Below are 25,668 nucleotides of genomic sequence, written 5' to 3' on the forward strand. Positions count from 1 at the left end.
AGGAGTTGGGGCTCTGGGATGCACTGGGTTGAGGCCGGGCCAAGGCCCGGCGCCGAACCGCTGGTAACTAACGCCCGTGCTTCTGTGGACGCGCACAGGAAGCGGGTGCTCCTCTCGGTCCTCCAGCTCAGCGTGACCCTGTGCACGAGGACGCAGGGAGCGACCCCAGCGGGGCAGCGGGGCAGGCCAGCGAGACCTTGACCTTTGCGTGCCGCCCGTCTCCGGCCGCTGCCTGGCAACGGCGCGCTCCCGGGGGCGGGGGCCTGCGGCAACGCAGCTCTTCTCCCGCTCCTCCACGCAGGCGGATCCATGCCGGGTTTTGCGGCGGAATCCACGAGTGCTGGCTCTTCGGTTGCTCTCCGTAGCTCTCTGCCGCCGGAGATCATGGTGCTGAACGAACTGTGGGCTGCGCTCTCCAGTGCCTCTGGGGCTGCCGTGGCCTGCTGCTTCGTGGCAGCGGCCGTGGCCCTGCGCTGGTCCGGTGGCCGGACGGCGCGGGGTGCGGCGGCCCGGGCACGACAGAAACAGCAAGCGGCCCTAGAAAGCATGGACAAGGCAGCGCAGCGCTTCCGGCTCCAGGTGACTGTCGGGCCGATCGGGGTCCAGGGGCGCAGGCTGGGACTACCCCCAGCAGCACTTTCAGCTGCCCTGACGCGCGCGGAGGGGCATGTGATGGGCAGCGCAGTTGTGTGGGCAGCGTAGGTTTGTAACTTTCGGAACCCCTTCTTGCCCAAATGCCTTCAGCGCTCTTTCTGAGCCAGGTGGGGCCAAGGGGAGGAAGGGAAACGAAAGAGATAGGTTAGGTCTTAGAAGGCCATCTGCACTGGGTCAAAAGAGAAGCTTTGGCCCAGGTCGGGTGGGCCAGGTGATTGGAGCATAGTCCAGTCGACCAAAAGGTTACAAATTCGATTCTGGTCAGGGCACATACCTAAATTGCAGGTTCGAACTCCTCGGAGCGCGTACAGGAGGCAATCTATTGATGTTTCTCTTTCTCTTCCCCCTTCTCTCCTTCCCTCTCTCCCTTTCTCTAAAAATCAATGAAAACATATCCTCGGGTGAGGAGAAGGAAGGGAAGGAAGGAAGGAAAAAAAAAAAGAGGAGCTCTGCTCCATGCCAAAGAATCTAAAGATCACTATTAGAACGCTAAAACGCAGGCGTGAGAACCAATGGGATGCTAGGGTTAGGACTGTGAAATCACCGGGTGATTGCTAAGGGAACCCGGAGAGCTTACAGTTGAAACTCTTTGTGAGTGAGGAGCCTAAGAGGGCCCAGAGAGGCACTTGCCCCAATGAGCTGGGCTGGAATGGAAGTCTCCCCAGCTCCTATGGCTCAGGTTGTCATGGCCAACTCCTGACAATCCCCTTCTATGAGCACATTTAGTTCCAACCTTCCCTGGGTGATCTGTCAGCAAGGTTTTCTCCTTCTAGATCAGCTTAGTGTGTGTATGGGGCAGAGGAGGGTCCTAGAAGAGGGGGCTTTTTCTCCATTTACATGAGGCACCAGACCTAGTTAGAAATCAAAATGCTGAACTGTGGTAGTTGTGGTGTGTGCTGAGGGAGAAAAGACTTGCTATGAGTGTTTGTGAGGGCATGTGTTTTGATAGGATTCCTATCTGACAGGTAGGAAGGTGGTCCAGGTGATGGAGACAACAGGAGGCAGGAAGGTGTGCCTAGGTGGGAGACTTGGAGGGAGTCACAGAAAATTCCTCTTAACAGATACTCAGATGCCACAAGTGATTTTAGAGTTGGGGTTGAGCCGGAACTAGAACCTAGATGCTCAGTGGGACTATCCAGCCTCATTCCAGTGGAGAAGTATTAGGAAAGGAGACTGGACCTTGGATGCCAGCCACGCCCAGGGTGTGGCCATGACTGTGGTGAGGTTTTGGTTAGATGTATCGGCATGAATTTGCTCCATATCATTCCTGGGTGAGCATAGATGATATTTATGTATTTATTGAAATCGAAATGTATCTGGTTCCAGCCTCCACTCTCAAGCTGGCTGAAAAGTCTACCATCAGTCAATTTTTAGGGTTCCCTCCACCCTGATTGGGAGGCCCTGGTGTTCAATCCAGACCGGCCACTTCCCCTACTGGAGCACAGGTTCTCCACAGTGCAGTTCTCCTCTGCCTAAGCTCCTAGGTGCCCCACGTGGGGATCTGCTCAGCCACTCCCAAGGCACCAAGTCGTTCTGTGCAGTCAGCTGAGTTCTGCCAGCTCCAAATCCTGCGGTGAGATAGCTGTAGGAATCCGCCCACAGTGGCTGCCTACAGAACTCCTTTCCCAGTTGCAAAAAGCCCACCTGCTGGCAGGAGTGTGGGGTGGTAGAAGGATGGTGTTCCCTCACTTCAACTCCAAGCATCAGTATCTAGTTTCCCTCTGGAACTACCACCTTTCATTAATTTTAAGAATGGAATCCTCCAGGGCAGAAATTTTGACCCTGAAATACAAAGAGCTGTTTATACACCCTGCCTGGGGCAACAGAGCTTGGCCTTAGAACCCCAAAGCTTGGCTCTTCCAGGAGGGGAAGCCAAGAGATTTTCTTTCAGTTTTGCTAAGACTGGATAAGAGAGAGAGAGTTACCTCAATCTCGTTGTTTTGAACAAGGAGCAAAGGGGTGGGATCTTGATGACAATAGTTTTGTAGGCCTTGGGAGCAGGTAGGAGGTAGGCTGAACTGGGCTCCAGCCCCGAACCTCCCTGACTCTAAGGCTCCCTCTGCTTGGCTCTGGAGTCACTGGATGACTTGGAGGTGTGGACTTTGAAGCTGTCTTAGCAGCCTTTCTTCTGGGGCTTTCTCTGCCTGGCCCTGAATAGCAAGGGACACTAAGGGAAGCAGGGCTCTGAGCAGGCCCTGGGACATGACAGCAGCTTGTAATACAGCTCCTGCCTGATAAGACTCCACACTAAGCTCGATGGGAACCTAGATAACTCCTGTATTCTCCCCTCCTGTGTTGAAGGAGGGGAGAATTGTAAGCATTGCCTGAATCATCACAAAACACCTGTCTCTCTTTAGATCTAGAACAACCGTAGAGCCAGGTCTGTCTCTAGTTAACTCTGTTGACCTTTTGAGCTTAACAACCCGTAACAACTCTGTCTATTTTCCCCACCCTGCTTCCTAAATGAGTTTTGATATCCTTTCTAGATTGAAGAGATTGATAAAATTATGACAGAGACTTTAACCTGGACATAATGGGGAGGCCTGTGGGAGGAGCTCGGGGTTATGGGAGGAGTTCTGCCACTATTTGTCACTGGATATCCCTATGAGGAACAACCTTACTGTTTATAACAGAGTTCTATGGTTGCAACAGCCCCTCCCTTTCACTTCCACCGCCTGTTTGTTAAATCTCTCCTCCATCTTTGTTTGGTTCAGTGTGTGCATATGGTTTTTCAATTCTGCACACACTGGATTGCAGTCCTTTCTTTTTCCTGAATAAACTCTTTTTTGGTGATGAAATACCTAGTTGACTCTATTCTTCCAGTGTGTAAGAGGGAGTACTGTTAGCAGAATATTACGGCTGGGAGAGCGATCACAGAACAGCTGCTCATGCCTCTGTGCCTTTGCACTTGCAGTTCTACCTCCAATGTCTTTCCCCCACATTTGTTACAACCTGTTTTGTCAAAATCCCACTGGTCTTACAAACGTCACTTCCTTCAAATGGGTCTGACCTGAGTTCCATCTCTTGGCCTTCTCCAAACCTACCTTGAACCTGCTTCAGTAGATGAATTGAAGGACAGTATAGTTCTTGTTGAGAGCAGTGTCATTAGCATATATGATCAAATGGAAGAGATATCTTTTTTAAGTATGTTTTATTGATTATGCTATTGCAGTTGTCTCATTTTTTTCCTCCCCTTTATTCCCCTCTGCCCTGCACCCCCCTTCCCACAAGCACTCCCCCCCCCCCCCGCCTTAGTTCATGTCCATGGGTCGTACATGTAAGTTCTTTGGCTTCTCCATTTCCTATACTATTCTTAACCTCCCCCTGTCTATTTTGTACCTACCATTTATGTTTCTTATTCCCTGTACCTTTGTCCCACTCTACCCCTCCCCTTCCCCACTGATAACCCTTCATGTGATCTCCATTTCTGTGATTCTGTTCCTGTTCTAATGGTTTGCTTAGTTTGTTTTTGTTTTTGTTTTAGGTTCAGTTGTTGATGGTTGTGAGTTTGTTGCCATTTTACTGTTCATATTTCTGATCGTCTTCTTTTTTTTAGATAAGTCCCTTTAACATTTCATATAATGAGGGCTTGGTGATGATGAGTCACTTTTCCTGCTACCGACAATCAAATGGGGCCCTTCTGGTGCTGATTCCCAGGTACCCGGGTTCGTGTATGTTGTAGGACCCTGTGGGTCTCTCCGATGAATTCTCTCCTATGAGGCTGGGAGTTTCTCTCTCCACCACAACCCCCACAGATTTTTACAGCTGGAGGTTTTTGAGGCTTTTTTCTCCTGCGCTGGAACCCTGGGTAGTGTGGTTTCTCTCGCTCCCCAGTTGTCTCTCCTGGTTTTTCTGTATGCAAATGTGGGACCGCCTGGTCCTCCAGCCACTGCCTTGCCACGAGTCCTCTCCACCCCTGCTGCCCATCTCCACCCCTCCTACTGGTCTGGATGAATGTTTCTTCTTTAACTCCTTGATTGTTGGACTTCTATTCAGTTCAATTTTCTGGCAGTTCTGGTTATTTTTTGTTTTTAAATTTGTTGTTGTCCTTCATTTGGTTGTGTGAAGAGGCAAAGTGTATCTACCTATGCCTCCATCTTGGCCGGAAGAGATATCTTGAAATAGAACAAAAGTGATTTTTAAAAAACCAAGAGGGAAAATGAAGAAGACATGGAGGACAATCCAGGATGCCTGAAATTAGGACAGTAGGTGTTTCAAAAGGAGGAAAACAGATGGAGGAGTGATCATGATTTGTTGACATAGAAATGCCCAAACCTGTAGAGAATTTTTATAAGAGTTTTTTTGAGACAAACATATGCCGGGGAGCAAGATCTCAATTGCTCCAGAGCAGCGATTTTCAACCTTTTTCATCTCATTGTATACATAAACTAGTTACTAAAATTCTGTGGCACAATAAAAAAAATATATTTTTGCCTAGCTGACAAAAAATAGGTATAATTTTGATTGACTTACAAAAAATAATAATAATTACGTACCTTTTGCTCCCTGATGGCTCTTTTAAAAACATAGGTGCCTATACTTGTATATAAGGATTTTTATTATTTTTTTTTAATTTAAAAGAAAATTACTGATTTTGGAACTTCTGGTCAAGATGGAGGCATAGGTAAACACACCTCACCTCTGCGCACAACTATAACAAAAAATATAGCTATACTCCAAAACAAGTGTCACCCAGAACTGTCAGAAAATCAAGCTGTGTGGAAGTCTGACAACCAAGGATTTAAAGAAGCCACATTCATCCAGATGGGTAGGAGGGGCAGAGATGCAGAGAGGTACAGAGAGGTGTGGAGGTGCAGAATGGCGCAGAGAGGTATAGAGATGGGAACAGGAGGTCCCACATCCAAGTGTGGTGGATAAAAATTGGGAGGGATACCTTGGGAGCGTGGGATCCCAGCCCCAGTCCAGCCCACTTGGTCCAGGGGCCCAGCACCAGGAGAGAAAGTCCCTATAACTTCTGGCTATAAAGACCAGTGAGGGTTAGGGTAGTAAAAGAAACTGTGTCCTCTTAAGGGGCCCACAACTGGACTTAGGACTCACACAGACCCACGCCCTCTGGGATTCAGCACCAGGGCAGTAGCTGGAAGGGCACCATGGCACATGGGGAGAAAATGAAGTGCAAGTGGGGAGACAGCTTCCTGCTCTGCAAAACTCCAGAGGCCAGGCAGTGGCATTGTCCCCTCTGTGAACTCTCCCCCACACAGAGCAACACAGAGGGGTGACATGGGTTGTCCTGCCCTGGCAATACCTAAGGCTCCACCCCATACAACTTAACAGTTACTCTAAGACAGGGAGTCAAAGCAGCTCTACCTAATACACAGAAACAAACACAGGGAGGTTGCCAAAGTGAAGAGACAAAGAAAAATATGGCCCAAATGAAACAAAGCTCCAGAAAAAGAACTAAATGAAGTGGAGATAAGCAAACTATCAGATGCACAGTTCAAAACACTGGTTATCAGGATGCTGTAGGAACTCATTGGATACTTTAGCACCATAAAAAAGACCCAGGCAGAAATGAAGGTTGCATTAAGTGAAATAAAGAAAAATCTACAGGGAACCAACAATGGAGGGATGAACTCAAGAATCAAATCAATGATTTGGAACAGAAGGAAGGAAAAAGCATTCAATCAGAACAGCAGAAAGAGAAAAAGAATCCAAAAAAACAAGGATAAGCTTAGGAACCTCTGGGACATCTTTGAACATACCAACATCTGAATCATAGGGGTGCAGAAAGAGAAGGAGGAAGAGCAAGAAGGGAAACTTCCCTAATTTGGTGAGGGAAATAGACATACAAGTCCAGGAAGCACAGAGAATCCCAAACAAGATGGAAGCAAAGAGGACCACACCAAGACACATCATAATTAAAATGCCAGAGGTTAAAGATAAAGAGAGAATCTTAAAAGCACCAAGAGAAAGGCAGAGAGTTACCTACAAAGGAGTGCCCATAAGACTGTCAGCTGATTTCTCAAAAGGAACTTTACAGGCTTAGAAGGGACTGGCAAGAAGTATTCAAAGTCATGAAAGGTGAGGACATACAACCTAGATGACTCTATCCAGCAAACCTAACATTTAGAATGGAAGGACAGATAAAGTGCTTCCCAGACAAGGCAAAACTAAAGGAGTCCATCATCACCAAGACATTATTATATGAAATGCGAAAAGGGAATTATTTAAGAAAAAGAAGATCAAAGCAATGAACATTAAAATGTCAATAAAATCACAACTATCAATAATTGAATCCCAATAACAAACTAAGCAAACAAGCAGAACAGGTACAGAATCATAGATACGGAGTTCATTTGGAGGGTTGTCAGTTGGGAGGAGGAAGGGGGAAGATGGAAGGAAAGGTACCAGGATTAAGAAGCACAAATTGGTAGGTACAAAATAGACAAGGGGATGTTAAGAACAGTATAGGTAATGGAGTAGCAAAAGAACTTATATGCATGACCCATGGACATGAACTAAGTGGGGGGGATAGCTGGAGGGAATGGGGGGTACCAGGTGGAGGGGGGAAAAAGGAAAAAAATTAGGACAACTGTAATAGCACAATCAAAAAATATATTTAAAAAATTTATTGATTTTAGAGAGAAACATCAATTTGTTGTTCTATTTATTTATGCATTCATTGGTTGATTCTTGTATGTGCTCTGACCGGGGATCGAACCCACAAACTTGGAGAATCAGAGGATGCTCTAACTAACTGAGGTACTGGGCTAGGGCTATAAGAATTTCTGGCACCAAGAAGTAACCAATCAGACACAACCTTATTATGTGATGTGACCCATAAGATGCAGCTCTAATTACATGACCTGTATATTTATGGTTCATGACAGGGCGTTCACATGGGATGGCTGTTGTGTTGGCTGTTGTCGTTTTTAAATTTGACAATCTAAGGGAAAAGAGGCAGTGCTTCTGACTAAATAGTCAGGTATTAAAAATTCTTGTGACACACTGATGGAAAATCGCTGCTCCAGAGAATAAAAGTTTTGTAGGTCCTTTTATGCTTTTGAAATTAAGGAGGGGACGTAAGGATAGTTGGAGACAGCAAGGCAGGGATTGGATTACTGGAGAGTTAATAAGATTATGTGCTCTCTTGAGGGTTAATACTCCCTTACAGTGGTATTACTTCTGGTATTTCAAAGGTGTGTTAACCTGGATGCACAAGAACAAAGGACAAGCTGGCCTAAAACCTCTCACTAAAGAAGTTGTATAGGCCCGGGGAATGACTACACACCATGACCTGCCCACTTAGGAATTTATGATCCGCTCATCCTCTGAGGTTCTGTTCCATAGAATCCTGTTTTTTTCTTTTGGCCCACAGATTCAATGGTAGGTATAGTGTCCTTCCCTTGAAAAAGTGTGCATATAGAGTGGCCAAACACTCAGCTGAAGTTATCTGTGCACTTTCCTGCATTCTCCATACAAAGTTAAATTTCCCCAAGTCTTCTGGAGGTGCAGACTTCCTTTTGGTGTCTTGTGAAAGAGAAAATGTCTCAGCTTCCCGGGAACTAGTTGAAGACTTTAAAATAGTTGCTAGCAGTGGTGTCATCAACTTTCAGCATAGGAGAATATTAGGAAAGAATTTAAAATTTATACTGAGAATTGAGGAGAGCTTGCTGATAGCTTCTAGTTGAAGTGCACAGGAACTCTGGCACCTTGTAGCAAGGCAGGAAATGATGGCCACCAGACTGTTCGTGGTAATTACCCCAGTGTTAGGCCCTCTGGTGATTTTTACTTTCTTTGCCATACTGTTAGGCATTTAAAAACAAAGCCAAACAAAACAATGATCACTTATTTATATAATGGGGGGGAGCAATCTTGCTAGTTTCATTGTGAGGTGAGAAAGTCAAGGTGTAGTACTGTGTATAGTATGATCTGTTTGTGCAAAAATAGAATATAGGGCAACAATTCTATACATTGTGGGTTTTTCATAAACTTTTTTTTCCTGTAAGGTTTCATCAGAAACTGTTAACTTTGGTTCCTCCCACCCCCCAAGAAGAGGGACTGTGTAGGGTGGTCCCAGAGTTGGGGGAATGTTCACTTTTCATTTTGTATATATTTTTTAAAAGACTTTATTTATTGACTTTTAGAGAGAGGGGTTGGGAGGGAGAGAAACACCAATGTGTGGTTGCCTCTCAAGCGTCTGCAACTGGGGACCTAGCCTACAACCCAGGGCTAGGCCACAACAAAGGGTTGCTGGGAATCGAACCGGTGACCCTTTCGGTTCACAGGCGCTCAATCCACTGAGCCACAGCAGCCAGGGCTCATTTTGTATACTTTTAAAAAAATATCCAGGGAAGAGCTAAGTGCTACATCATTATGATGGGTTAGTGTGATGTCTTGATTTGAACTAATAAAGCTGTTATACCAACAAAGAAGTTAAGCCTTTGGAACGAAGTTAAGCTCAGTTGGGTCAGGCTGGGTAGAGGATCAGGAGGCCATCGGGCAGGTGGAAAGCCTGGAGAGAAGGGCACCAGAAAGAATGACTTCTCCCAGTATCAGACAGGGAAGAAGAGGTGCCCAGAGGGAACCCCAAGGAACCTCTGTCTGTTTCTACTGTCTGGCTCCTTCTCATCCTTCAAATCACAGCTGAAATGTCACCTACTGGGAGAGGCCTGCCCGTGCCATCTCAATCAGTTCTCTGCTTATTTCTACCACCGCACTCTTTTCTTTCTCACACTTGCCACGATCTGTTCATTACTGGTTAATTTGTTTTCTTGAATGTAAGCTCTCTGAAAGCAGAGAATTGCTTGTCTTGGTTATTTCTTAAATTCATAGTCCGTAACATAGTCCTTGACACATAGTGGATGCTCAGAAAATGTTTGTTGACTGACTGAATAAGTGAATGACAGAAGTAGCTGAAAGGCAGGAGGAAAATCAGGGAGGGTGGTATCTCCAGGCCCAGGGGAATCTCCAAGGGAAAACTGAAGAAAGCTGATGTTTAGTCAGTGAGACATGGAGCAAAAAAAACAAAGTCAAGTTTGTGTTGGATTTGGCAACAAGCAGGCCCCTGGAGACTTTGACAAGAGCAAGAGACCATCGAGATGAGAATGGGTGGCTATGACTCAGATCTCCTCTAGCCTAGTTTTCTAATCAGCCCAGTACCCTTGAGGAGGAAGTAGCTGGGTGTTTGCTGGTAGGGATTGATCCCAGGGACTCTGGGAGCCTTGAAACCTGGCCATGAGGTATCTGATCCAATGTCTGTCCTTCAGAGAGCTCTTTCCTGCCCACCCTTTGCCTGTGTGCTGCCCATTTCCTGCACCTGGTTTTATTTTATGTTATTAATCACTGTCTAAAATTCATATTTGTTTACTTATTAATTATCTGCTCACTCTTAATCTGCGCCTTGTGTGAACCCCCGAAAGCATGGATACGCCTTATTTGTTCACAGCTATAACCCCCATGCTTAGTGTGGCACCTGGTGCAGAGTAAGCATCATATCTGTGGAATGAATGAAAAATATCTTCTTTTGTATGTGGCTTTCAGCTGCAGCCTAATCACCCAGGGTGGGATCTTCTTGCTTTCACTTTCCCGTGTTAGCGGCTGAGTGGTCAGGTGCAGGTGGACAGCCAGGGGCAGCCTGTGCTGGGTGGGCAGAGAACTATAGTTTGCCTATGTGGTCCTAAGCAAGGCACTTCCCCTCCCTGAGCCTCAGTTTCTTTACTGTACTACAAAGGGAACGGTAGTAGATTTAATGAAAACATAGAGCATACCAGCACGGCGCCTGGCACACGGCGGGCAGCCATCGATGGTGGTGCTTTGTAATGGTTCAGGGGTTTCCTCCTGGAGCCAAGCCAGTGAGACCTCTCTTTGTAATGTGCAAATTCTGAATATCACCTTAAGGCACAAGTTTTCATTTCTCTGAGATAAATATCCTGAGATTGAGTTGCTGGGATGTGCAATAATTGCGTGTTTTTGTTATTGTTGTTTATTTTTGAAATTACCATACTGTTTTCTAGAGCAACTATACCATCTCATATCACACCACCGATGCACGGTGACTGGTTTCTCCACATCCTCGCCAGCACGTGGGACTGTTCTTATACATTTAAAGTGTCCCGGCGTATGTGTCATAATGTCTCAGTGATTGTAATTTTTTCACTTGCTTATTTGCCATCTGTATGTTCTCTTCAATGAAATGCCTGTTTGTGTCTTTTGCCTATTTTGTGACTGGAGTGTTTGTTTTCACTGTTGCATTTTGAGGGTTTTTGTACATTCGGACCCTACCCCTTGGCTGGATATGGGGTTTGCAAATATTTCCCTCCAGTGTACACTTTGTCATTTCATCTTTCACAGAGCCTAGGTTTTTTATTTTAATTAATTCTTATTTATTAAAAATAAATCAGCCTGAGCATGGCTTCTCCCTGGGTATGCCCCTCCAGGAAACTTCGTGAAGAGACAATATCTGTACTGTCCAAGGCGGCAAGGGCTTGAGGGCACAGCCTCAGATTTGTGGGTGGGCATGTCTGTGATGGGTTGGCATAAGACAGTGAGCATCTGCTCAGTAGGTGTGGGGACGTGAGGAGGACGTGGGCCTCAGGTGTCTGCCGCAGGCATGTGGGGCCTGCAGGGATTCGGGGACTGATCTGAGGTGTCTCCCCAGAACCCTGACCTGGACTCAGAGGCACTGCTGGCCCTGACTTTGCCTCAGCTGGTGCAGAAGTTACACAATGGGGAGCTGTCTCCACAGGCTGTGCTCTTCACCTATCTGGGAAAGGTAAGGCCAACCACAGCCAGTAGTGATCTTCTTGCAATCGCTTTCCTGCACAGGCTGTGGGGAAAACCTGGCCTGGAGTTTATCCTGCCGAGGGCTTTGGTGGTAACACAGTGCCAGGGGCTGCTGGGGTGGGAAGGAGCCGGAGCTGCAGAGATGTGTGTGTCTGTATGTGAGGGAGAGAAGAGAGAGAATGAGAGAGAGACAGAGAGACAGAGAAAGACAGAGAGACTGACTGTGTATGGGGAGGAAGAGGACACTGAGCACGTTGTCTTAGCCAGAAACCTGGCTTTCAGCCTAGATTTCTCTCTCCCTCCTGCCCCCACCCCATTGGTCACGAAGTCTAGTCTGTTCTTTTTCTATGGCTCTCTCTAGTCCACCCCCTTATCCCCGCCCCTCGCAACCCCCCCCCCCCCCCCCCCCCCCCCCCCCCCCCCCCCCCCCGCCCTTCAGCCACCTTGGTTCTCCTCCACTATCTTCCTTCGTGATCAAGGGCCAGCCTCCTGGCCAGATCCCTTTCAGGTCTCCAGTTCCTCAGTCTCTACCCTTCTGTTTCCCCTGTCTCCAGCTTCCTGTCTGGCCAAGGCCTTCGGGAGCTTGGGGCATCAGTAGTAGCTCAGCTGTTGGCAGTTCCCTGGCACCTAGGGCCTGCATGCTCTGTGCTGTCTCATGTGAATTTCCTTTATTCTAGAAAGCTCTTTTCCCTCTTTTTTGTCCTGCTTGGTCCAACAGGTACCCCTGGCTGAGCCTTCAGGGTTCAGAGAAGGAATCCCCTCTTCCATGAAGCCTCCCTTGCCCTCCTCCCCTCCCAGCCAGAGGTAGCACATTTCTTATCGCATTACAGGGCCTGCTTTGTTTTTCTCTCCCATGTCAAATGTGAGCTTTTTGGGGGACAGAGCTTGTCTTATTTGTGTTTGCACCTCAGTGCTGGGCAGTATGTCTTTCATATCGAGAGTGCTCAACAAATACGTTTGAAATAACGTTATGAATGTGACTTGTGTATGACTTCCTGAAAGAGGTCACCGGAAAGCATTCTGGTTGTAAATTGGCCTCCTGCCTTCCTGCCTTCCATAGCCTGGAGACAGATTTCATGAGCCTGAGTGTGACAACAGGACCTACGTGCATTTTCTCAGGTGTTTCACAGGAACAAGAGTATTTCCTGAAAGCTGTACCTCCTTCTTCCCTGGCCTTTCCCTCCCGTAGGGCCCCGTTGAGTGTGGTGTGAGAGCTTCAGCAAGGCCTAGTGGCAGACAGCCACTATGAGTAGGTCATTGCTTTCAGTCAAGCTCCCAACCCTTTACTCTGTATGAGTCAGTCTCTCCTCCATGTGACCTGATTATCAGATTCAGTCGTTCCTGGGAGAGGGCACAGTTCCTGGGGCAGACGTGGGCCAGGCCTGGGGCAAACGAGAGTGGGCTGGGCTCTGGGAGGCTGGAGCCTGGGTCTCGCCCTGCTCCGTGCTGACTCCCAGTGTGGTGTGAGATGGGGGTCTGCCGCTGTCTGATTCCTGTCTGCCTCACTGGGCAGAGATGTGGCTTGAAGGAGGAGGGGAGTGGCCAAGGGTCATCCTCCTCCCAACTCATTCCCTTTGGGGGCTTCTGATGCCAGTATCTTGCTCCTTTGAGTGCCCTGATTGTGCCCTGGTGCTGGGACTACTCTCTCTCTTCATCTTGGGGTTGAAGACCAGAGGTAGCCAGGGTGCGGCTGGGGCCAGATGTCCCCAGTGAGATGGGTGCTGGGTCCTAGATTATCTGCTGGGCTCTGGGCCATGGTGCTGACTACCCTTTCCCTGGGTATACTTTAAAGGCCAATATTACGTTATGTATATTTTACCACAATTTGTTAGGTTTTTTTTTTTTTTTAAAGGCCAGCCTCACTCTGCCTTGTGTCCACTTCTCCCTCCCCTAGGCCTGGGAAGTGAACAAAGGGACCAACTGCGTGACCACCTACCTGGCAGACTGTGAGACTCAGCTGTCCCAGGCCCCAAGGCAGGGCCTGCTCTACGGTGTCCCTGTGAGCCTCAAGGAGTGCTTCAGCTACAAGGTGTGCCCTGCCTCAGTATCAGGCCTCAACTTCCCTCATCCCTGCCAGCCAGCTCTGCATCCTGGGTTACCCTGGGCCCTCAGGAAGTATCAGGTCCAGAGGCCTTGCGTGGGCACTGTGGTGTGCCTTGCCTTGGCCTGTGAGAGGGTGGTGGGAAAGGACCCTGTGCTGCCGAAGGGCCCCGACTCATCAGCCACGTCCCTCTCGGTGCCCATCTTTCCTTCTAGGGCCAGGACTCGACCCTGGGCTTGAGCGTGAATGAGGGGCTGCCAGCAGAGTGTGACAGCGTGGTGGTGCAGGTGCTGAAGCTGCAGGGCGCTGTGCCCTTCGTGCATACCAACATCCCCCAGTCCATGCTCAGGTTGGGTCTCCGGCACGGGGTGAAGGCAGGGTCACCTGTGCCAGTGTGAAATGGCTGACCCACTCCTGCTTCCTCCAGCTATGACTGCAGCAACCCCCTGTTTGGCCAGACCACAAACCCATGGAACTCCTGCAAGAGCCCAGGTGGCTCCTCGGGGGGTGAAGGGGCGCTCATTGCAGCTGGAGGCTCCCTCCTGGGCTTAGGCACTGACATTGGGGGCAGCATCCGCTTTCCATCCTCCTTCTGTGGCATCTGCGGCCTCAAGCCCACAGCGAACCGCCTCAGGTATGGTGTAGGAGGTGATGGAGGGACCTTTTGGGACGCTTGCTGTGTGGCCTTGGCCTAGCTTCCCACCTCTCTGGGCTGCAGGCAGGGGTTCTCTCACTGGGGTTTTTCTGGGAGGGAGTGTCACAACACCACTGGCCCTGGTTCCTGGTTCCAAATGGTAAGAATTCAGAGCTGCTGTATGGGTGTGCAGAGGGGCAGAGGTCGGCTCTTTCCTGTTTCCAACATCTTGTGTTTCTTATCCAGCAAGATTGGCTTGAAGGGCTGTATCTATGGACAGGTGGCAGGTGAGGTCTGCGGTTCCCTTAGTGCTCTGGGTGGGGAGCGGGGAGGGGTTCTGCCTGATCCACTTCTGCCCCCGCCTCTCCTGGGGGCAGAGTTTGCCCCCTCCCCACCCCATCCACTCTAGGTCTGAGTTCCTACCTCCTTTCTCTGCCCACACTCCTTGGTCCAGCCCTTACTTGGACTCTACCCCAGAGCCCATTGGGGCCGAGTGATCTCTCTTCCCTCCCCTCCCCACCTGACAGTACAGGTCTCAGTTGGCCCCATGGCCCGGGACGTGGAGAGCCTGGCACTGTGCCTGCGAGCACTGCTGTGTGAGGACATGTTCCGCTTGGACCCCACCGTGCCCCCACTGCCCTTCAAGGAGGAGGTGAGTAGGGGTGGGGGTGGGCATGGGGGTGGGTTCAGTATCACTGGAGCCCAGAGAGCAGCCCCCAGGCAGGAGGGGCAGGCCATGGAGGCCCTGTCTCCTGAAAACCATCCTCAGCAAGCTCTCTGAGACCAGGATCAGCTGCTGCTTCCAAGATAGCCACCAGATGGAACCCTTACCTGCGTTTAGAGACTTCAAATTGGCAGCTAGGAACCTCTGCTGAGGACAGGCTCTGCCTTCTAGCTCCAGCCTCTGCTGCTATCACTGAGAAACCGCTTCCCAGCACTGAGAACAACTTGAGAAAGAACTCCTGTACCTGCTCTGTATGACCCTCAGCAAATGGGAGCCTTTCATCAGTATTTGTGTCCATATCCTCAGCCCTCACTGTGATGCTTGGCACGTGGGCTAAGTGAGTTAAGGACAGTTAAAGGCAGAGCTGTCTCCTTGCCAGCGAAAGCTGGGATCTGTGGACCGTGTTGCATGATGGCTCCCCAAAATACCACCAAAAACAGCCTGTTGATCAGACCAAGCTGAGTTCATTAATTTCTGTGGTGAGGGAGAATACTACCTCAACACACCCTTAGTAGCAACAGGGCGGGGAGGGGAGGGGTGGTGGTGGAGGATGGGTGGAGCGGCGGGCAAAGTAGGGATATTCCTCGAGATTTTAAAGTCTGGTTTCAGGCAAGTATTTCAGCATAGAGGTTTGTAAGGACCATGGTGTAATAATAGTTTAGGATTGGTGGACACAGCAAGGTGAGGGTTTTTGAGGTGAGGGAATTAAGGAGTCTTAGAGCATTAACTCATTTGATACTTCTATTAGAAGAGTTGATGGGGTTTTCAAGAATGAAAAGTAAAATTATTTGTACTTTATGTACAAAACATTCAGGAGTAGTCAAGTTAAATGGATGTAGACAGTGAATAGTAAAATCACACTGATGTATACAGTAAGCTGCACCTGTCCCTCACCTGGCCCAGGTTGCCTTGGAGAGGCTGAGGGCCCTGGGCAGGAGAATGAGCTTTGGTGTTTCTCGGCAGGTGGGACATCTGGGCTGATGGGTGAGCTCCCAGCCGCAGCAGAGAAGGATGTTCTAAGTGAACCCAGTGGTTTGCGACGCCCTCCCCGAAAGGGAGGGGGGTGGAAATGAGGTCCTTGTCCTGTGGTCTGGAACAATTTATCACAGAATCAGGATTCGTATTCTTGAAACGGGCAGTGCAGAGCCTCGGCTCAGGAGACAGGATGCCTGGGTTCCAGACTTGGTATTGTCACTCTGTGTTGGGCAGCCTTGGAACAGTTTCAGCCCCACTGTGAGCCTGTCTCCTTATCTAGATCTGAAGCCTTAGTTTCCTTATGGGGGAATCTGCCCGCCTGTGGAGCCATCCTGAGGGTATATTGTGAACGGGGCTGGCCTTCCTGGCAGTCAGTTTTCAGCGGATCCAGGCTGCAGCCTGGCAGCTGTGTTGGCTGAGTAGCTTCCCATCTTTGGGAGCCTTGCCTTGGCTCCTGACCTGACTCTGACTCTTGGGTTTTGTCTTCAGGTCTATACAAGCTGTCGGCCCCTGCGTGTGGGGTATTATGAGACAGACAACTATACCATGCCCACCCCGGCCATGAAGCGGGCTCTGCTGGAAACCAAGCAGAGACTTGAGGCTGCTGGCCACACGGTATGGTTGCGGGAGCCCAGAAGTCCTGGCACGGCCTTTCTTTCAGGGAAGCCTTCCTGGCACCCATGGCCGCCATCCCTTCCTGGCATCCTTGCACCCTGATTGTTTTGCGGTTGGGGATGGGAACTGTGTCCCTGTGGCATCAGTATATAGAGGGCTAGTCAGGAGTGTTGTAAGTGGTTAATGGCGAACTGGCCTGTGCTAGGGATGTGTGGACGTGGCGTTGGGAGGGCTTCATCACCTGCAAACAGCGGTGTGCCGCTGCCCACACGTTCCCGGGGCCCTGAGGTAGTTGGCCGGTGGGTTTTGGTCTACTCATCTCGGGCAAGTTTGTGTGTGCCTCCAGGGAGTTCACGGGCCAGTAAGGCTACCTTTGTGGCTCCAGTGAGAGCTACTCTGTGGCAGAGCTGGTCTAGTCCATCCTCAAGGCCACTTTCGCAGCATGGGGGTGGTGAGACCCAAGGGTTTCTAGGTTCGGAGGTCTTCCACCTTTCAATCCCTGCAGCTGATTCCCTTCCTGCCAAACAACATACCCTATGCTCTGGAGACCCTGTCAATAGGTGGGATGTTCAGCGATGGTGGCAGCAGCTTCCTACAGAACTTGTGAGTGCTGATGCGCTTCGGGGTCTGTGGTGGGATCAGGACATAGGTAGACCCAGGGAGAGCAGCAGGGTGCTTTAACCCCCAAGGACGGGCCACCTGGGGAAAGATGGGGGACAGGCCTCAGCTGAACACAAAGGAGGACTAAGCATTCTGGGCAGGGGCCACACTGCATCTCCAACTGCAGGTTAAGCCTGGATACACCTTACCAGGGAGACTTTAGAAAGGTGCCAGTGCAAGGGGAGGCTGGACTGAGCATCTGTGGCCTGGCCCTGAGCTGGGCTTTGTGGGAGGTGGGAGATGGGCAGGGAGCTACCTGTCTGTCTGGGAAAGATTGAGAGACAAGGGCAGGATCAAGCAGGTGGGGAGGGGCCTAGACATCATGCTGTGACTGAAGGCTCTTCTGAATTGGGCCATGTCTTTCCCTTTCAAGCAGAGTCTCAGTTTTCTCTTCTGTAAAGTTGGTGGCTTGGACCAGGCCTACTTTAAGGGACTTTAAGAGCAGATCTCACATTTAGAGAGGGAAGCTGGTTCTACTTGTATGTTTTTAGACCTTAAACATTGACAGAGGCAGAGGACAGAGCTATGCAGGTGCCTCATGGTGACATGCTTGGGCTGACTGGACTTCCCCCAGTAGCCGAGTATGGTCTAGGCTTCAGTAGAAGGTGCTACCCCTCACTCTAGCCCTGGGATGGAGGCTCAGGATCAGCTGCCTGAGACCTTTCCCTGAGATCTGGAACCAGGATGGCCCCAGAGAACAGCCCCACTGGTGCCTCCAGGCTGGCGTCATCAACAGGGTGCCCTCAGCATCGAGCCCTGGCCTTGGAAATGTTGCCCTTGGTCCTTAGTGCTCTGAGCTGAGCTTGCCAGGAGTGCGACATGGAGTCCTGCCTCGGGGAGCTCCACTGGGGGTCGAGCCCAGGCATCCCGAAGGAATAGCAGAAACAAGTCACACATTTGAAAGGAGGCAGATGAAGGGATCGGAGACCAGTGGTTACCGAGTCTGGCGAGGAGGGAGGTGGACAAGGGTTGCTGAGTAGAAAATGGCGGGGGAATGCAGTGGGTAGGGGTAAGCCAGGAGGGATGTCTGGGGTGGGGATGCCTAGACTGACTCTTTGTCTCCCAGCAAAGGTGATTTCGTGGACCCCTGCTTGGGGAACCTGATATTGGCTCTGAAGCTGCCTAGGTGGCTTAAAGGACTGCTGGCTTTCCTGCTGAAGCCTCTGGTGAGGGCACAGGGAGTGGAAGGGGTGGGGTGGGTGACAGGGAGTGTCTGAGGCTCTTCCCCCTTCTCCTTAGCCTCTCTTAGTTTGGGCAGGCACGGTCTCTTCTTGTTTTCAGTTTCTACCCAGACTCCTCTCCTCCCATGCCCTATAATCTTTAATCAGCCTGCATGCTGCAAGGGGTGTCAACTTGAGATGTGAAGGGATCGACTGAGGGAGGAGGCACGGGTGGCTTGGCCTGCAGAAGGCTGTTGTCAGCACTTGGCCCAAAGCTGAGTCACTGACCCTGTGTCTGCCCTTCTGCAGCTCCCAAGGTTGTCAGCCTTTCTCAGTGGCATGAAGTCTCGGTAAGAACATTTCCCAGCTCAGATGCCTGCCTCTCTCTCCCCTTGACCTGGGTTTCTGACAGGAAAGGAGGTGGGAAATAGCTCTGAGGCTGGAAGTGGCCCAGACAGGGTGGCAAATTTGTTACTCAATATTTCCAACTTGGCTAGTGCTGAGGATGGGAGCTCTTTGTCCCCAACACTATTTAAGTTGGAGATACTGAGTTAAAGAGTCTATTACTCAGTTCCTCTGTGGCCTTCAGATGGGATCTTGAAGTTCCCGTAGCAAAGTTCAGGTCTGGCTGGAAAGCAAGGGCCTGAGGGAGATAACAGGATGGGGATGGTGGAGACGAGAAGATTGGCCTGACTGGGCATGGATGGAAGGGGCCAGGAAGGAGTTGCTGTGGGGCAGGGGAAGAGGGATATGGGCACCTATGAAGAATGCTGCTCTTAGCCATCTGAACTGAACTGAGCTGCACAGAGTCTTACCTGCCCCCTAGTGTCTTGAGCAGGAAAAGCAGGGCATAAGCTGCTCCATTTTCAGGCCTGACATCCTGTGGACTTGTTCCTTCTCTCATCACCAGGCATTTAGGACCTTTGACAGCTGTCTTCTGCTAAGGGTAGCTAGGAATCAGGCCTAGTTTACTGTGGAGTCACTAAGTGACCCAGCCTAAGTCCCTTTTGGGCCCTCATTTTCTCAGCAGGACAGTAGGGATTTGAACTTCTGCCCTGCACTACTTCCCTCACAGAGCTCCCGTAATGAGGTGGGTCCCTGCAGGAGTGAGACCTGGGAGGCGTTAAGAGTAGTGTTCTGATGTTGCTAATCCCCATGGCTGTGGCCATCACAGCTGGTGACCTCACTCTCTCTGCCAGGTCCACTGGAAAGCTCTGGGAACTGCATCACGCGATAGAGGTGAGGCCAGAGCCCCTAGACTAGACTCGGGTGGGGTGGGGGTGGGGGTGGACAGGGCATGTGCCTTGGAGTCTCTTGGGCACTGGCCCCGGAACGTCCTGTTATTCCCTCTTCCCCTCCCTGGCCCGGCCTGCCTGGGCCCTGCTCTCTGACCCTCACTTGCCCAAATGCGCGTCCTTGGACGTTGGGTCAGCCTGAGGCTCCTATTCTAGACACCTCTTCACCCCTCTTCACCATCCTGGTAGGAAGAATGGTGTCCACAGGTCATGGAGGAGGAGAAATTGATTCCCCCTGAAAATAGCCATGCCTGTGTGCCCTAAGGACCTCCATCTTGCTGTGGCTCAGTTTAGACCCCTGGGCAGGTACAGGGGCCAGAGCCACCCCAGGCACACAGTGCCTGCCTTGGACACTTCATGTGAGGGGCTGGGTCTGAGCGCTCCCCCTGTGCTGGTCCCCTCCCCAGGTGTACCGCAACTCTGTGATTGCCCAGTGGAGGGCACTGGACTTGGACGTGCTGCTCACCCCCATGCTGGGCCCTGCTATGGACTTGAATGCCTCAGGCAAGGCCTCAGGTGAGTCCTGCTGCCCCACTGTGCCCGACACCCCTACCCGTTCCTTCTCTTCTATGAGTTCAGCCCTGTGCCTGGTGGGGCCGCTGGGAAGTAGAAGAGGATCCCTGGGGGAGGACCTGGCTCTTGAGGGGCTCATAGTCTGGCTGGCTGGGGAGATGGGAGTCTTGTGGGATGCCCTGGGAAGGAATGGGCTCCCTGTCCTCCCCACTATTCAAGTTGGAGATTTTGAGTTACAGAGTGCATGGTTTTGGGAGGTGGTATTTGAAGTCCAGGGGGGATTTAGATAAGCCAAGAAAATAGGAGCAACATTCCAGGTGGGGGCTTTGTCACTCACTCAAGTCTCAGCCCTGGGAGAGAGCCTTTTCCTATCTGTGGAGGCCGGGTGCCATTTCACAGGGTGGGAGGCCAAGGTGCAGACAGGACAGTTGGCACTGAAAGTCACTGAGCTGCTCCAGTCACTTGTGCTGTGTCTCAGGGGCCGTCAGCTACACTATACTCTACAACTGCCTGGACTTCCCAGCGGGGGTGGTGCCAGTCACCACAGTGACCATCGAGGATGAGGCCCAGATGGAGCATTACAGGGGCTACTTTGGAGATATCTGGGACAAGGTGCTGTGGAAGGTGAGGTCCCAGGGACTGGGCTGGCCAACTCCACATCTCTCTTCCCCTGGACTCACCTGTACCCTAACTCTAGCTTCTGTGGAGGAAACAGTATAAGCACATAGAGTCTTTGCCTCTCTTTTTTTAATGCAAGACCCCTAAAGACTGCAGCCTGGCCCTGCTGTGCTGCCCCTCCTCCAGCTGGAGTGCTTTCTGGACCTGGGGTGGGATCCTGCCTTGCTACCTCCCATCCTGATCCCTGTGTCCCTTGCAGGCCATGAAGAAGAGTGTGGGGCTGCCTGTGGCTGTGCAGTGCGTGGCTCTACCCTGGCAAGAAGAGTTGTGTCTGAGGTTCATGCGGGAGGTGGAGCAACTGATGACCCCTGAAAAACGGCCATTCTGACCGCTGCCTGCCCAGCTGCCCAGCTGGCTCCGGAGGACCCACTCGATCTGCACCCAGCCCAGTCAGGGCACAGCCACCACCCTTCAAGGAAATATTTACCTGGGGGCACAGGCTTCCTTCCCTTTACCTCTCCAAGAAGCCAAGACCCCCTGATTCTGGACTTTGCTCCCCTGCCTGGTCCCCAGTCTCTACCCTGACCCCTCCACATGTGGCAGCCAGTGGGTATAACATGGGCAAAGGCCCACTAAGAGTCAAAAAATGGTTTCTATCTTGTGTACTTCCTGGCCATCATTGTTAGGACACAGGGTCGGAGACTTGGCCTTTTAGAGCCTGACCCCAGCCATGTCAGTGTCCTGCTCCCAGACCTCCCCTGGTTCCCATCACATACAGGGTGGACACAGGCTTCTCAGAGTGGGCATTACAGACCCAGCACTTCACCCTTCTCCTCCCCGTACCCCACCTTAGACTGAGTCCTGCTTTGCTAGAGACATTGCCCTTTCGCTTCTTCCTTTTTTTGCTTCTTCCATCTGCTGAGGATGCCCTTGCTGCTCCTCTACCTTTAGATACTTTGAGGCCTGCTCAGATCCCTCTTTCTCCAGAAGGCTTTCCCTCCTTCCTCTGAGCCTTGGAGTAGGTGGCCAGTTTCCCTCAGCCTGCCCCATGTATCGGGCATCTGTATGTGTGGGTGGGTTGGGGGGCTACCTCTCATAGCGTACTGGTTCTCCTTGATGGCAGGGACCGCACTGTGTATCTTTGTCCTTAGTGGCCAGCACAGGGCTGGGCACAAAAGATCAAGGAGTGGAGTGCTGACCCTGAGCTGGTCCTGTTGGGGAGAAGGGTCCGCAGGCCTGGGGAGGTGAGCACCAGACAAGGCAGTCTGTCAGAGTGCTGAGAGGGCTGGCCAAGGACTATGTTGGTCTGAGAAGGCTTCCTGAATCAGGAGGACCTCTGTTGAATCTAGAAGGTTCCCAGAGGCTGAAATAGGGGATGAGGACACCCCCGGGAGAAGGAATAACAGTATGCCCAAAGGCCAGGATGAGTTTGGTAGAGGGAGGTATATTAAATGGGCACAGGAGAAGCAGTGAAGATGTAGGTGGGGCCAGACCAGGGTGGACTTTCGGGGCCAGTTCAGGAATTTGAATCCTGTCTCAAGGGCAATGGGGAACTTGAATGATCACAAGTGCAGCGAGGAGAGTAGGCTGGATGGACAGAGGCTGGACAAGGATAAGGAGGTTTTTCCTTTATCCTAATAAGGAGGTTGTTCCATTATCCTAATCACCTAGGCCTGAGCTAGGGAGGTGGTCCGGGGGCAGAGAGAGAGAGGAGGTTTGGGAATTGGCAGTTGAGACACGAGTGAGCTGTGTCAGCTCAGTCTGACAGGTTACCTCTCACTGCACTGCATTGCCTGGCAGGTAGAAGGCTAGCTCGCTAGCGACAGACTTCTTGGCGCTGCCAGCAGGGCCACCTCACTCCTCCCTGGTCCCAGCCCTGAACCCCCTGCTTGCTGGAGAAGGTCTTTCTGAGCCTGAGCCTTCCAGCAGGGTGGGCCCCAGGTTCCTTAGCTGGCCTACTTCAAACTCTTTTCAGATCTAGCTGCCTTCCTTCGCCATCCTGTTGTTTCTCCTTCCCCAGGTTGCAGAACCAGTGGCACCAACATTCTCTGCCAAGGGCATCCCTGCCTTGGTGGCACCAGTGTCAGAGCAGGTGTGAGGCCCCACACCCTGGCGCTGACTAGAAGGCCCAACCCACATGAACACCTCGATGGGATGACCCAATAGTTGCTGCACTCTTCCCTGGTTCCTCGTAACTGCTGTGTCATTTTGCCTCATATAATTCCATGAAAGTACACGCGATCTGCCCGGTTTTCTCTTTTTGGTTATTGATATCCTTGTGCTTTCAGATGCGAGGCTGCAGTGGAGGGTGCCTCTCCCTCATTCCTTCACTGGTTCCGTGATTGACCCTTAGAGCTTCAGCGTGGTCACACCCACCCTGTGCTTAGTGGTGCTGAGCTCAGCCAGGCCTGGCTCCCATCCTTGGGTCCCTGGGCTCATGGGGGTGGTAGACATTGACACAAGCATGTCTGTTCTTCAGGTGATCAGAACTAGGGGAAAGGGGAATAGGGGCCAAATGCTGCTGAAAGGTGGCAGAGGTGGTCATTGCAGAAGTACCATTTCCACTCCTACTGTCTAATCCAAGTCACCTGCCTCTCCTGGACACTGCAGTAACCTAATTTGGCTCCCTACTTCCATCATCACCTGTCCCCCAACCAATTTTCCATATAGTAGCCAGAGTGACCCCTTAGAGGTGTATATCAGATTGAGTCATTTCCTTAAAATCTTCCAATGACTTCTCACCCTACCAAGAACAAAATCCTGTGTCCCACCGGGCCCTGTGTGAAGGGGCCCTTGCCCACCTCTCCAGCCTCACTTTGGGTGTCTCTTCCTCTCATTCATCATGCTCCAGCCACATGAGCATGTTAAGCTGGTCCATGCATCACAGCCTTGGTGTTAGCTGACCCTGTGCTTGGAAGACTTGGCTCCAATGTCACCTCTCCTGGTCACCCTCTAGTTAAACAGCTTCTCTGACACTTTGTAATATACCACCCTTTGCACTTTATAGCATTATCACTATCTGGAATCATACGATTTTTTTTTTTTTTGACCCAAACATGCTTCTTGAGAGCTGTGCTTTGTCTTGCTCATCACTATTGGCATGTGGAATGGTGCTTATAAGGTACTCAATTCTATGAACATTAAGGGAGAATCTGCTAGGGACCAGGCTCTGTACTGGGCACTGGGACTGCAGTGATGAACGAGGCAGATGAGGTTCTTGTCCTCTTGGAGCACACAACCTGAAGGATGCTTGCTGAGTGACGGGGAAGGGAGGCAGTTTGCATTAGTGAAGACCCTAACTATTTAATGCATGGAGTAATGAGGTGACTCTTGATCAGGTTAAAAGGGAATGGGTGTATTGATGGCATTTACCAAGAACTTACTATGACCTATTTACCTTCTGGGCACTTAATAGTCATGCCATTTAATCCACTTATTAACTGAATTACAGGCATCTTCCCATTTCATAGAAAGGTGACATACCTTGCCCAAGGTCCCACTGCTAGAAGTGAGGGAATTAGAATAGAAAACTGGGTCAGTCTATGTCAGAGCCTTTGCAGTGAGCTCTTCCTGGTGTCCCATGATGCTGAGGCACAGGGGAGTGACGGCATAGCCAGCCCCTTCCTCCCCTCTGACCATGGGTCTGGCTGTGCCAAGACCCTCTAAGTCACATTGCTACTGACTGCTTTCAGCTTCCCCTCCTTTCCTGGGTCCATTGCCACAGCTTCTTGCCTGGCCTTCCGCATCTCCAGACTAGTAACAAATTGTCCTTCATATGGCAGTTGGGTGACCTTTTAACATTTTTTTTTTAAATCAGATGATCTCAATTTATTTCTGTATCATGGATTTTCTATTCCTGTTGCCTGATTCACAAGGCAGGTGAGTGATAGTGGTAATAGTTTTCTAATAGTTTATCTTGTTATCCCAGGTTAGTATTTGGTGCTCTAATTATCTATTTCATTGTCAAAACAAAACAAAACAAAAAACATCAGCTTGACAAAAATCACAATTCCTGAAGTCCAGAATCCAGGCATAACTTGGACAGTTAATTCTTCTGCTGTATGTGACATTAACTGGAGTCATTCTTTAGTGATATTCAGCTGACAGATGACCTAGTCTGAAATGACTAAAATGATTTCACTTACATGTCTCATGATTTTGTGGGCACAGCTGGTAGACAGGCTCAGCTGGGCCCTTCGCCATCTCTGTTGCAGACTCGAGGCCTCTCCACGTGGTCACCGAAGCAGGGTAGTCAAACTTTTGGCATGGCAGCTCAGGGCTCCAAGAGTGAGCATTCTAAGGGGCCATTCCAGAAGCTGCAAGTCTTCTTGTGATCTAACTTCAGAAGTTCATAACATCCTTTCCAACATACTCTATTGAGCTAACAAGTCATTAAGGCCTGCCCAGGTTCAAGGAGAGTGAGGAATGGACTGTACCTCCCAAAGGGAGAATGGCTGTGCATACTAGGAGTTGAAGGAATTGATGGTGGCCCTCTTAGATACAAGCTACCATGTTCAGAAATGGGTAACCTTGGTAAATGTAAGTCTGATCACACCTAAGACGTTTGGTATCACTCTCAGTTCAGAGACTTGACGATGACCTACAAAGTCATGCTTGGCGTGTATGATGCTGTCTATTCTGGTCTCCTGCCCTTCCTGAGTGCTCACATCCCGGCCACAGGGCCCTCAGGTGTTGCTTGGGACACTGCACACCTCCCATCTCTAAGCTCACTGTGCTTTCTCCGCCTGGAACACTTCCTGTGTCTCTGCTTCAGGAACTCCCACTTATCCAAGGCAAGGGTCTTTGTCCTCTTACAACTGTCAGGAGTGCTGAAAGGGCCTATGTGTGCTTCTGTACGTGTTTTAAAACAGGCACTTGTGTCTTAGTAATAGGATTCACCACCTATTATGCTGTGGAGTTAACAATTCATTGTCATTTGAAAAAACAGGCATCATTACTTCCACTTTGTACAGAGGGAAACCGAAGCTGAGAGAGGGGTGCTGACTTATCTCAGACAAAAGGCCTGAACAGAG

The 25,668-nt window shown here is 50.5% G+C and overlaps 1 protein-coding gene across 2 annotated transcripts; it reads left to right on the forward strand.

Annotated features, from left to right (window-relative positions):
* The first annotated feature begins 243 nt into the window (after positions 1 to 243).
* Positions 244 to 24,779, forward strand: FAAH (fatty acid amide hydrolase). 2 transcript variants are annotated; one of them, XR_008426493.2, is made up of 16 exons: positions 244 to 579; positions 11,276 to 11,389; positions 13,295 to 13,429; positions 13,657 to 13,790; positions 13,869 to 14,075; positions 14,322 to 14,362; positions 14,603 to 14,727; positions 16,264 to 16,389; positions 16,895 to 16,992; positions 18,116 to 18,215; positions 18,519 to 18,559; positions 19,409 to 19,448; positions 19,912 to 20,020; positions 20,496 to 20,641; positions 20,895 to 23,756; positions 24,453 to 24,779. XR_008426493.2 is itself a non-coding variant. In XM_053921483.2 (15 exons), exons 1-15 carry the CDS (start codon positions 310 to 312, stop codon positions 21,021 to 21,023), a joined length of 1,815 nt encoding a protein of 604 aa, XP_053777458.1. In that variant the 5' UTR covers positions 244 to 309; the 3' UTR covers positions 21,024 to 24,779. The 2 variants fall into 2 exon arrangements, 1 of the variants encoding a protein (XP_053777458.1); XM_053921483.2 differs by having other exon boundaries at positions 20,895 to 24,779.
* Positions 24,780 to 25,668: the final 889 nt, after the last annotated feature.

The sequence above is a fragment of the Desmodus rotundus genome, chromosome 3, assembly GCF_022682495.2.
Source record: "Desmodus rotundus isolate HL8 chromosome 3, HLdesRot8A.1, whole genome shotgun sequence".
In the NCBI taxonomy this organism is placed as follows: Eukaryota; Metazoa; Chordata; class Mammalia; order Chiroptera; family Phyllostomidae; genus Desmodus; species Desmodus rotundus.

What these genes read in the sequence shown, in the direction of transcription:
- FAAH (XM_053921483.2), top strand. Translation starts at nt 310, where the DNA reads ATGCCGGGTTTTGCGGCGGAATCCACGAGTGCTGGCTCTTCGGTTGCT. An exon ending in TCTTCACCTATCTGGGAAAG is followed by an intron (nt 11,390 to 13,294) that starts GTAAGGCCAACC and finishes TCCCTCCCCTAG; the next exon opens with GCCTGGGAAGTGAACAAAGG. An exon ending in ATCCCCCAGTCCATGCTCAG is followed by an intron (nt 13,791 to 13,868) that starts GTTGGGTCTCCG and finishes TGCTTCCTCCAG; the next exon opens with CTATGACTGCAGCAACCCCC.